Source organism: Felis catus, chromosome A2 (assembly GCF_018350175.1).
Source record: "Felis catus isolate Fca126 chromosome A2, F.catus_Fca126_mat1.0, whole genome shotgun sequence".
In the NCBI taxonomy this organism is placed as follows: Eukaryota; Metazoa; Chordata; class Mammalia; order Carnivora; family Felidae; genus Felis; species Felis catus.
Window position 1 is genome coordinate 50,121,517 of NC_058369.1, and position 11,884 is coordinate 50,133,400.

Below are 11,884 nucleotides of genomic sequence, written 5' to 3' on the forward strand. Positions count from 1 at the left end.
TGTTTGCTGGGTACCTACTCTGTGCCAGTCCCCCATGACAGATGATCATATAGAAACATGATCATATTCCACGACCCTAGGAGACAGGTACTGAATTAGAGACGGCCATACTTCTTTGTTGCTTCTGTCTTCAAGTGGTGTATCTGTTATCTCCTCCCCTGAACCTTCACAGGCTTGAGGCTGCTTCAAGCAAGGGAACATGGGGGAAACATGAAGAGACCACAGCTTCTATTTCTTGTCTCTTGGAGCACTCCCTCTCGGAGCACTCCCTCTCAGAGCACCCCCTCTCAGAGCACTCTCTTGGGGCACTCCCTCTTGGAGCACTCCCTCTTGGAGCACTCTCTTGGAGCACCCCCTCTCAGAGCACTCTCTTGGGGCACTCCTTCTTGGAGCACTCCCTCTTGAAGCACTCTCTCTTGGAGCACTCCCTCTCAGAGCACTCCCCCTTGGAGCAATCCCTCTTGGAGCACTCCCTCTTGGAGCACCCCCTCTCAGAGCACTCTCTTGGGGCACTCCCTCTTGGAGCACTCCCTTTTGGAGCAATCCCTCTTGGAGCACTCCCTCTTGGAGCACTCTCTTGGAGTACTCCCTCCTGGAGCACTCTCTTGGAGCACTCCCTCTTGGAGCACTCTCTTTTGGAGCACTCCCTCCTGGAGCACTCTCTTGGAGCATCCCTCTTGGAGCACTCCCTCATGAGCCCTGAACTTCCATGTATATATCAGCTACCCTCCTGGGGAGACCACATGGACTACAGGCAGACTATAAGCCTACATGCAGAGGGGCCCAGTGGAGCCCAGCCTGTCAGCCACTCCACCATCCTACCGAGCCACCAGGCATCTGAGCAAAGCCATCACAGACCTGCCAGGCCAGACCAGCTTCCTGCTGAATACCACTGAGTGACCCTGTCATGGATTGCATGTCCCCCCAAATTCATATGTTGAAACCCTGAATGGTATTACAAGGTAGGGCCCTTGGGAAGTGATTAGGTTGAGATGAGGTTATGTGGTGGGATTCGTGCCCTGCCAGGAAAAGACAGAGCCCAGAGGCCAAGGATCTTTCTTTCTCTCCCCAGTGAGCATGCAGTGAGAAGGTGGCTGTTTACAAGCCAGAAGTGGACTCTCACCAGACACCGGGTCTAAGGGTGCCTTGGTCTTAGAATTCCCAGCTTCCAGAACTAGAGAAATACATGTTGTTTAAGCCAGGAAGTCTATGGTGTTTTGTCACAGCAGCCCAAACTGACCCTAATGGATGATACAAGGAGGAGATGAATCAGCCAGCTGACTCTGCCCAAATTCCTGACCCACAAAATCATGAACTATAATAACATCATTGTTGTTTTAAGGCGCTGGGGTGTAGACTTGTTTTTTGTGCAGCTTCCTCTAACGGGCATTGGAGTCATGGTGGGGTCCAGAGCCGACAGCCAAGAAAGAATTCTTAGGATGTCTTCGGTGCAAAAAGGTGATTTTATTAAAGCATGGGGACAGGACCCATGGGCAGGAAGAGCTGCCCCGGGATGGTGAGGAGAGACTGATCACATACTTGGGAGTTGGGAAAGGTAAAGTCAAAGGGGAATTTCAAAAAGAATTTTCACATGCCAAAGAAGACTCACAGGGTGTGGGAGGTCTAACTACCTCCAAGCCAAGGTTGTTTTCCCCACTAGCAAAGCATCAACACCAAGACAGTAGGGAGTTCCTAGAGAAATGCCATACTCTGCCTGCCTCAAGTACTCATCAATGGGCTGCAGATTATCAGGAAATTCAATTTTACCTGCCATTTCCTTCTGCCTTTTTTTCCCACAACGGCTTCCTTCTGCCTTTTTTTCCCCACATCAGGCAATCTTTGCTCTGGGATTCCCCACAAACCTGGCAAAACTTTCCGAGAGCCACACTATGGTCTGAGGCTCCTTCCTTCCCTCCTTCTCTCCTCTCACAGGGGTCCAACCTGCGGTTAGCCTGCAGACGGTCCCTGCCCACACCTGCTCCCTCCTCTCCTCTTTTCCTTCCACATACGTTTCCCAGGGACCTCGGACACATCTGCCATCTTAGTATCTGCTTAGTATCTTAGTATCTGCTTCTTGAGTGACCCAAACCGACACAGAATATTATCCATTCTCCCAATGAGGAAATGGACTTAGAAAGGCTGTGGCTCGCCTCAGATCACACAGCCAGTGAGTGATGCAGCTGGATTCAAACCAAGGCTCGTTGCTCTCCAAAGCCCACGTCCTTCCCACCTACTTCCCATGAGGTGATCCCTGTGGAAGAATCACTCACTACATATCTGCTTTTAAAACCTCACCTTCCCAAAAATAAATAAACATTGAAAAAAAAAATTTAAAACCTCACCTTATACACCTGAAACTAATATAACACTGTATGTTAATTGCATTTCAATTCTCAAAATTTAAATTTAAATTTATTTTGTTAATATTTAGTTATTTATTTTGAGGTGGGGGCTGAGAGGCAGAGAGAATCCCAAGCAGGCTCCACACTGTCGGCACAGAGCCCGATGCGGGGCTCAGTCTTAGAAACCATGAGATATGACCTGAGCTGAGATCAAGAGTCTGACACTTAACCACCTGAGCCACGCAGGTGCCCCAATTTAAATTTAAGTAAACTAAAAAAAAAAAAAAAAAACAAACAAACACCTCAGCTTGATCTGCCAGGCTATGGCAGAGACACACATAGTCCTGAGACTGCACGGAAGAAAGCATAATATAAGCACTGACTCCAAGAAATGCTGGACAACTCAGAAAGCACCTCCCCATACCTGTTGCTACACCCACTCTCTCACCTGGAGATACAGAAGGCAGGACTTCTAACTCCATTTGACATGAGGAGTCTGAGGCTCAGAGAGGTTACTCCAGTATTCGTAGGATACACAGCAGTGAAATCAGAGCAGGATAAACGCTCCTTGCTCCAGCTCCAGCACACCTGGCCACCCCTCAAACCTATTCCCTGAAGCTCTCATGCTGGCGGACAAGAACCACTCAGCTCTGTCTTTCCAGTGGCCAATTTGATTACGGGAAGTTGACTTTAAAAGGGTAAGTTGATAAGTGGTCTGTGGAAAGAAATTCGCTCTGCATGAAGTCACTGAACACACTCAGGTCAACAGCTGATCTGTTTTACCCCCTAGATCCCTCCTTTTTTTTTTCAGCTCTTGAAAGCCTAATAGCTCTTTCCCTCTACAAAAATAAAAATAATATGTCCTGTCCTTTCAAGTTTAATAAAAACAGAGTCCAGAAGAAGAAACAGATCTTGTAAATTGGAGCAGCGGAGGCTATTTGGAGGTGGGCTGAGAACAATGGAGGGAGGAGGGGTGTCATTAAGACCAATGAAGCATCTCATTCTACCACTCCCCTCAGAGTACATCTCAGCCCTCTGACAATAAGAAATGCATATGCAGGGGCGCCTGGGTGGCGCAGTCGGTTGGGCGTCCGACTTCAGCCAGGTCACGATCTTGCGGTCCGTGAGTTCGAGCCCTGCATCGGGCTCTGGGCTGATGGTTCAGAGCCTGGAGCCTGTTTCCGATTCTGTGTCTCCCTCTCTCTCTGCCCCTCCCCCGTTCATGCTCTGTCTCTCTCTGTCCCAAAAATAAATAAACGTTGAAAAAAAAAAATTAAAAAAAAAAAAAAAAAAAAAAAAAAAGAAATGCATATGCATCTGTAAGGTTTCTCCTTGCAGGAAATGTACAAAGGAAGCTGAGAGAGGAGAGTGTTTCCAGATACAGAGAGTGTCTTTCTGAGCAAGAAAGCTAAACTTTGTAAGCAAATGATTCTGCGCAGGAACCAGTGAGAGACCTTGGACAGTTTTGGGTGTGACGCAAGGAGACACCATCCCAGGCCTGCACAATGGTGTATGCCAACGTGTCCTGAAATCCCCAACATGATAATTCATCAGGAACTATTATTCATACCTTGGTTCTCAGTATTTGCTCCTACTAAATTTATTAGCATTTTAAGCTATTTTCGCTACCAGGGATCTGCGAATATTTTCTGCAAATAGCCGGGGAGTAAATACTATAGATTTTGGGGGCCATACGGCCTGTTTCAATTACTCAACTCGGGCGAAAGCAGCCATAGATAATGCACAATTGAGTAAGCATGGCTTTGTTCCAATAAAACTTTACAAAAACAGGCAGCGGGTCAGACTTGGCCCTTGAGCTGCCCTTGACACTCACCTGTGTGGGTACATTGGAGGGGGTCAGAAAGAAAGAGGCTGGAATTTGAACCTGTCTGGCGTCAGGGCCCATGCATGTCATTGCAGCTCCTGTGAGCCCAGTTATCAGAATTAAGGGTGAATGTCAGGGTTGGACTGTAGCCAAGAGTGTCTGGAGTCAGAATTGGTGGTTGGACACCTGGGCTCTGATATGTCTGAGTCATGCACTACGTGACTCTGTGCCAGCCACCCATCCTTGCAGAAATCAACCCCCCCCCACCCCCGGCTGTGAACCAGGGCAGACGATATTAGTGCCCATCTAATGAGACAGCGTGCACACAGCTCATGGTCCCGAGCCTGGCATTTAATAAATGCTTCGTCAATGCCTTGGACCTGAGGAGGGCGAGACTTCCTCTTTCTTTGTGCTCCTTTAAGCCAGGGGACAAGAGGTGAAAATGTCGAGCACAGAAAGAAAGGCAAGACCTTCATAGCCCTCTCCCCAGGGAAGGCCCCCCACCCACCCGGAAGTCTGGGGTCTGCTGGGGCATCCATACTCTCCAGTGCTAGAAGACAGAAAAATGCCATATGGCTGCTATGTCCAGCTGGAAACCAAACAAAGAGGCAGGAAGAGGGGAAGAATGAGAGGTGGGAAACTCACAGCTCCATCCATCAACCAGGAGCCACCCTGACCTCTCAGGGCAGTAGTAATTCGTCAGAGCTAAATTAATCTCACCATTATGTTATGTACAAAAATAAAGGACTCTGGGCTGACCTACAGGCAGATGGGTCATTTCCTGTGCAGATCTCAACGGGCACAACAGGAACGTGGACGTCACAGGTCATTGTGTGACGCCCAGCGTGGGGCACTTCGAAGGGGGTCCCCAGCCGTGTCACTGTTTCCATGGGGTCAGGGCCGAGTTCCAGTGCGGCCACCCCACCCTAATACATGCATTGTGTCCCGTGGCTCACAAAGGGATGGTGCGGGCATGATCTCTTTTGCATTTCATGACAACCACTGTTTTCCCTGCTTCGTAGAAGATCAAGGTGAGACTCAGAGATGTGATTATGGGGCAACGAGCTCACACACTCATAGCAGAGCCAGAAAGAAAGAGTACTTAAAACTGAGATCCTGGGATGCCTGGGCGGCTCAGTCAATTAAGTCTCCGACCTCAGCTCAGGTCATGATCTCACAGTTTGTGAGTTCGAGCCCCGCGTCAGGCTCTGTGCTGACAGCTCAGGGCCTGGAGCCTGCTTTGGATCCTGGGTCTCCCTCTCCCTCTGACCCTTCCCCACTCATTCTCTTTCTCTCTCTCAAAAATAAACAACCATTGGGGTACCTGGGTGGCTCAATCAGTTAAGTGTCTGACTTCAGCTCAGGTCATGATCTCACAGTTTGTGAGTTTGAGCCCCGTGTCAGGCTCTGTGGCTGACAGCTCAGGGCCTGGAGCCTGCTTCGGATTCTGTGTCTCCTTCTCTCTGCCCCTCCCCCACTCACACTCTATCTCTGAAAAATAAATAAATGTTAAAAAAACTAAAAACAAAAACTTAGATCCTAAAGCTAAGCCAATGTCCTTTCCACCTAGCTGAACACCCTATTGCTCTGTGCAAATGTCATCAAGTGGTTGCTGAGAAAGCTTTGCAAAGCATCTCTAAGGTAATGCTCACCAGCCGCCAGCTATTTTTCTTTTGTGTCAAAAGGAATTTTTCTTGTGGAGCAAGGTATAATTAGTGGACAACCTCTTTAACTTCCACTTTGTAAAATGCCATTCCCTTTATTCCAGAGGAAAAAAGGAGTCCACATCTTCTGCCTTAGATTCCAGTACTAATCATCTTAAAAGCACTGAAATCATGCCATGTCTCCACTCACACGCCTCCCCACTGCCAACTTGCTTTAGTTTGTTTCGGCCCTTGCCGCCTCCAACAGGGGCGGGAGACCCTTTAAGACAGGGAACCTCCCCCCCTTCCTGTATACAGTCGATGCACAAAATTACATTGTGATCTGTACACTTGAGATGGGACAGGAGAGACTCAGGTGGTCAAATCCACACAGACATGAAATGGAATGGGGTTGGCTGGCAGCAAAGAGGAGAGGTATGTGGGGGACTGTTGTTTAAAGGGGTTAGAGATGAAAGGACTTGAGAGATGCATGGTGGTGATCATATTCCCACAAGAATGGGACTGTATTTAATGTCGCTGGACAGCACAATTAAAGATGCTTAGGATGGCAACTTTCATGTGATGTGTATTTTATCACAATTGAAAATAATAAAAACAGGAGAGTCAGGTGATCACAAGAGAAAGGAAAGAAAAAAAAAATCCTGCTTTGCCAAGAAGAACAAATACTTGGCTCTATTATTTAAAAGTCTTTGGGGCACCTGGGTGGCACAGTCGGTTAAGCGTCCGACTTCAGCCAGGTCACGATCTCGCGGTCCGTGAGTTCGAGCCCCGCGTCGGGCTCTGGGCTGATGGCTCGGAGCCTGGAGCCTGTTTCCGATTCTGTGTCTCCCTCTCTCTCTGCCCCTCCCCCGTTCATGCTCTGTCTCTCTCTGTCCCCCCAAAAAATAAATAAACGTTGAAAAAAAATGTAAAAGTCTTCATAGTGGGGGTGCCCGGGTGGCTCAGTCGGTTAAGCATCCGACTCTTGGTTTCAGCTCAGGTCATGATCTCACGGTTCATGGGTTCGGGCCCCGAATCGGGCTCTGTGCTGACAGCGTGGAACCTGCTTGGGTCTCTCTCTCTCTCTCTCTCTCTCTCTCACACACACACACACACACACGCACGTGAGCACACAACTTTGTCTCTCTCTCAAATAAATAACTTAAAAAATATTTAATAAAAAAAATAAAAAATAAAAGTCTTTGTAGCAAGACTAGAGGGCCTGACTGGGCCATGCCATCTCTTAAACACCACAGTGGCTCACTACTGCCCACAGCTAATTCTAAGCTCCTGCCTTTAGCAGAGAAGGTCCTGTGTTAAATGGCCCTAGAGTACCCACGGGACAGGAAGAAAAGATTCTAGTCTCCTCAGTCCTGAGGGGAAAAGCCTCCCCACACAGCCCAGAGCAGGGTGAGAGGAAGGAAAACAGTTGCTGCAGAAGGGGAGAGGGTGGGGATAAAGAACAGAGCAGAAAGGGGAAGCGAAAAGAAGAGCCTGCTTGGGGCTCCAGAGAGGAGTCAGGGGTGTGGGAGCTTTGAGGTGGGAGCCACTGAGAACACATTTGGGAGATCAAACACAGAGCCCACCATGGGAGCGAGGCCAGCATCGAGAGAAACAGGGAGAAGGCCGGGAGAAGTTTTCCTTGGTGTTCCGCCGGGCCCTCTGGTGCGTCAGGAGAAACCCCGGCAAATGCTACAACGAATTTTCGATTAGCTGGGATGTGGAACTCTTGCTTTGTCAAAGTGTCATCATGCCAAGATAGGGCCACGTGGGGGTGGGATTTGTAAGTGCGGCCTCGTCCCCTGGGGACACTGATGTGTGCATTCCCCCCTGGCACAGGCAGCGTGCCATTTCTCCCAGCTCTTGTTCTGGCTGTTCCTGCCCATGACACACACACCCCTCACCCCCTTTGGCTGGGCTCAGCCCAGACCTGACCTCCTGCAAAGCCTGCCCGGGTGTGGTTCCCCCTCCCCATGCCCCTCAGTACTCTGTTCCACTCTCTACCATTGTTTCTGCCAAATGGCTTTCCAAGAGTTATTTGCAGAACGTCCATCTGGGGTCTGCCTCCTCCACGAGGCTTTAAACACTTGGAAGGCAAATCAATGAATCATCCTTACTCCCCCAGCCATGAGCACAGCAACAAATAGCTAGCCTACTGTGTGGTCTGGGGGGGAAGTCACTTTATTTTTTATGGCCCTGGTCTTCTTTCCCTACAAGAGGGTTCAGGGAATCTGGTTGCTGACAGGAGCACTTGGGAAGATGGATAAGAGAAGGCTCTGCCAATGATTTGGGAGGGTCCTCGGGACCCTTTCTCAGCTGCAGTATGATTTCATTAAAGGTTTTTATTCCTTGTTACCCAAAGGGGACACCCTATCTTTCCATTAGGAGTTGTGGGAACCACAAGCCCCTTCCAGAAACAGGACAGCCTACAAGAAAGACCAGATGGGCCCTGTGAGGACAGGGCCAACTTGGCAGGCAGCACCTGCACTCCTGGTGGCCGTGCCTCTATCCTAAGGGATGGGTGACATACGCTAAGGCCCCACAGTCAGTCACCAAAGCTCCTAGAAGCTGGGCCCCTGCCAGGAGTCCAGCATCTTTCCCACCAAGGTATCCTGAGAGCTTAACCCAGTCTCTAGTCTCCAACTCAGAGCTGGGGTGGGGGGAACACTAAGGAATAAGCCTTTGGGGAGCAGAGCTGGCCTGGGTACCAAGGGAAGTGGGCCACTGATGGCCTCAGATCACTGCTCCGAGCACTCCCCAGCTATCAGTGCCCAGAAGAAAGGAGGTGCCACCTAGGTCCTATTGTCCAGAATCACAGCAGTCCCCTCCTCAAATTATGGGGACCTTATCTTACTTGAAGAGGCTCTTGCATACCAAATCTGGGAGGGAGCTCGGTATGTAATAAAATAAGTTCTATTATAAGAGATATGGTTTTTAGAATAAGGGAGGGGATTTTTCTTCTTCATCCCTGGTCTGGGATGTCTCCCTCTAAGAGAAGAGAGATTGAAACCACAATTACATCTGGGACCATCAGAAAAACAGGACCTGGTCAGGCTAGAAAAGAAAAGACTCTGAAGACTTCTTATTTTAAACAGGGAAGAGACATGTTCTAAGTAGCCTTGGGGGGTAGAATGCAGACCAAAGAGTAAAAGTTACAAGGAAAGAGATGTCAACTCAATGTACAGAAGAATTCATGATGGCCTCGGCTATGGAAGGGGGACCAGCCCATCACTGGAGGTGTCCCAACCAATGGTGGGAGGTGCTGCCTCCAGCCAAGAATGCTGTCAGAGGTGTCTCAGCAGCTGATGGTGGCAGTGCTAAGAGGTCTTCATGGTGACTGCCACACGGGTGCCACATCCCAGAACGTCTCTATCCATGCCCACTTTGGTCCCAAAGTGTGTCACTGTTAGAAGATATTCTTTCTCTGAAGCTGCCCACATTACAGACTCAAAAACTGAGGGGACAACATTTTCATGACTGGGGAGGGTAACTCAATTGGGATAAATGGGCAGCCGTCTCTTACCTAAGAAGGGACTTTTAAATTACATAAGTCCCATAGCAGTCTCCCTTTCTGAAACCTGGGCAAATATTGACCTAGTTTCAGATTTCATCAGTGTTGCTTCTAAAAACTTTTCTGGGGGCACCTGCGTGGCTCAGCTGATTAAGCATCTGACTTTGGCTCAGGTGATGATCTCACAGTTCATGAGTTTAAGCCCCGCATCTGGCTCTGTGCTGATGGCTCAGAGCCTGGAGCCTGCTTCTGATTGTGTCTCCCTCTCTCTCTGCCCCTACCCCACTTGAGCACTTGTCTCTCTCTCTCTCTCTCTCTCTCTCTCTCTCTCTCTCTCTCTCTCTCTCTCTCTCTCAAAAAGAAATAAACATTTCAAAATTAAAAAATAAAAACTTTTCTGGATAATCCCATACCTTGCAATAGACCTAAAGTTTCAATTATATTGGAAACCAGCATGGAGATTTGGACCCTACGACAGAATCAGAGCGTTTAGAATTTTAAGGGAACTGAAGAGTTTACCCTACTCTCACCTGGCTTGCCAAAAGTCATGATGCCAGAACAGAAACACTACAGATGATAATATTTTTCATTAATAGCAAGTTTAATTTTAAAGCCCTGGGACACATAATCTGATCATTTTTCTAGAGTCAACATTTATTCCATGCCTACTCTATTCTGAGCAATGTTGTAGGCACTTTTCATCCAATTAATCTTCTACAATTCTTCAAGATGACATGATCTCCATTTTTATTGTGGGAAATGTAGCTCAGAGAGGTTAAGTGACTTGAGCAAAATCAGCCAGCAATCAGGAGGCAGAGCTTGGATGTGAATCCAGATCTGACCAAGCCCACTGCTACTAAGAGAAACTCTGATTATAAATTGCAAGACTGCTAATGAGCAGTGTTTTAAAGAGGAAAAATTGCATTTTAATATTAGTAGAAGCTTATAAGACTATGGATACACAATTTCCAATATATCAGAGATCAGATTCTGCTCAAATACATGCTAAAACACCTCTGTACAGTCTCCAACTTCAATGTGAAAAGGGATTCCAACAAAAATTTAAATTCTAAGATTTCACATGGGTTTATTTCATATCTCACCTCAGCTCTGAAACTTAAAGCTTTGAGATGCCTACATTAAAGACAGCAGTGTTGGACCTGTGCAGGACATTCAAAGTCAGCAAGTTCAGGAACTGTGAAAACGTACTTACTAGTGTCACAGGCCTCTCGGGGATTCAAATGAATTGTGAGAATACTTTTCCACCCCCCAGAAAAGTACATTCATACAACATTTTGCCCTCACCTTCATGTTCCTCAAATTAAGAACTCCTGACCCATCTCCTTTTATAGATGGGGAAACTGAGGCTAAATGACTTGCCTGAGATCACACAGCAGAGTCAGGACCTGAACCCCACCTTCCCAACCCCCAATCTGATACTCTACCACACTGCTCCTTCCAGATCAGGAGCAAAAACCTCTTATTTTTAAAACACAACACATTTCTCCCTAAAATGCCATTTCCTTCTTCATCTATTTAAATAGTCCTTAGATTGCATTGTGTTTCTGTCCCAGGAATGACAGCCTTGGGGTCACGAGGACTGTGTTCCTCAAGCAGTAATGAATAAGCAGCTCTTTGCTAGAGGAAGATCACAAGTAAAGACAATCAATGACATTTCTTTAAAATTAACTTCATCTCAGAACGGAGCCCAAGTGAGGTATTCTGGCTTACATGTAGCTGGGGGCGGGGGTGGGGGGCCTGTCAGCCAGAGAAAGGAAGATTGAAGAACACGAGACTTGGACCGCGATCAGGGAGAAGAGTTCTCCTGGTTGTTACCATCCTCCCCCACTGTCCAGAGAGAGGCACATAATGGAAGAACAGCCAACAGGCTGCAAATAAGCTTTACAAGCAAAAGGAAGGAAGGAAGGATGCCCTCAGCAACACAGACCCAGAACCCGACACAGCACGGAGGCCAGAGGGAAAGTTTTGGTCAGCGCTGGCCACAGAAGTTGGCGCCCCAGGTCTCCCGGCTGTACTTACTGTCGTCCTCACTCAGATCCCTGTCCATGGTGCAGATGTCCAGCCAAGGAGGTGTCTGCCCTCCCAGTGGGCTCAGGCCGCTGGGATCTGAGGGACCACCCTCGGGCCCTCCCAGAATGCCGGGCCCATTGTTACCCGATTTGAATACAACAGAGGGAAACATCTCGGGGAAGCACAGTGTCCCTCAGAGCTGCTGCTCTGGACCCAATCTGCAGGGGTCCTTGCAGCTCCTACTCACAAGAACTTCTACTTGCCAGGCTCTTATGCGGTGCCTCTAGCCACTGGTGCCCATTTTTCTGAGCTGGGATTCAAACCCTCATCTGTGTGACTCTCAAGTCGGAGCTCTTGACCACTCTGCTAGCTTTTACTCATGTGTTGGAGGCAGCCTTCTAAGTGTCGTGGGGTGACAGGGGAAGGGATACAGAGAAATGTAAGAGCACACAGAGGTTACCTCCCCTAGGGGGAGAGAAGATACGGGTGGGGTCTCTGAAGTCTCCAGCTCTGACCTCCTCCTCTCACTGGG

At 48.4% G+C, this 11,884-nt stretch overlaps 1 protein-coding gene across 1 annotated transcript in view; it reads right to left on the reverse strand.

Moving 5' to 3' along the window:
- The window catches only part of SSUH2 (ssu-2 homolog), a 30,901-nt gene extending 19,408 nt beyond the window's left edge, over positions 1-11,493 (reverse strand). Inside the window, exon 1 of the mRNA XM_023249984.2 lies at positions 11,362-11,493. Within this exon, the coding sequence (XP_023105752.2) occupies positions 11,362-11,389 (28 nt within the window). The 5' untranslated portion in view covers positions 11,390-11,493. The remainder of the gene's footprint in view (positions 1-11,361) is intronic.
- Between the last annotated feature and the right edge of the window lie 391 nt (positions 11,494-11,884).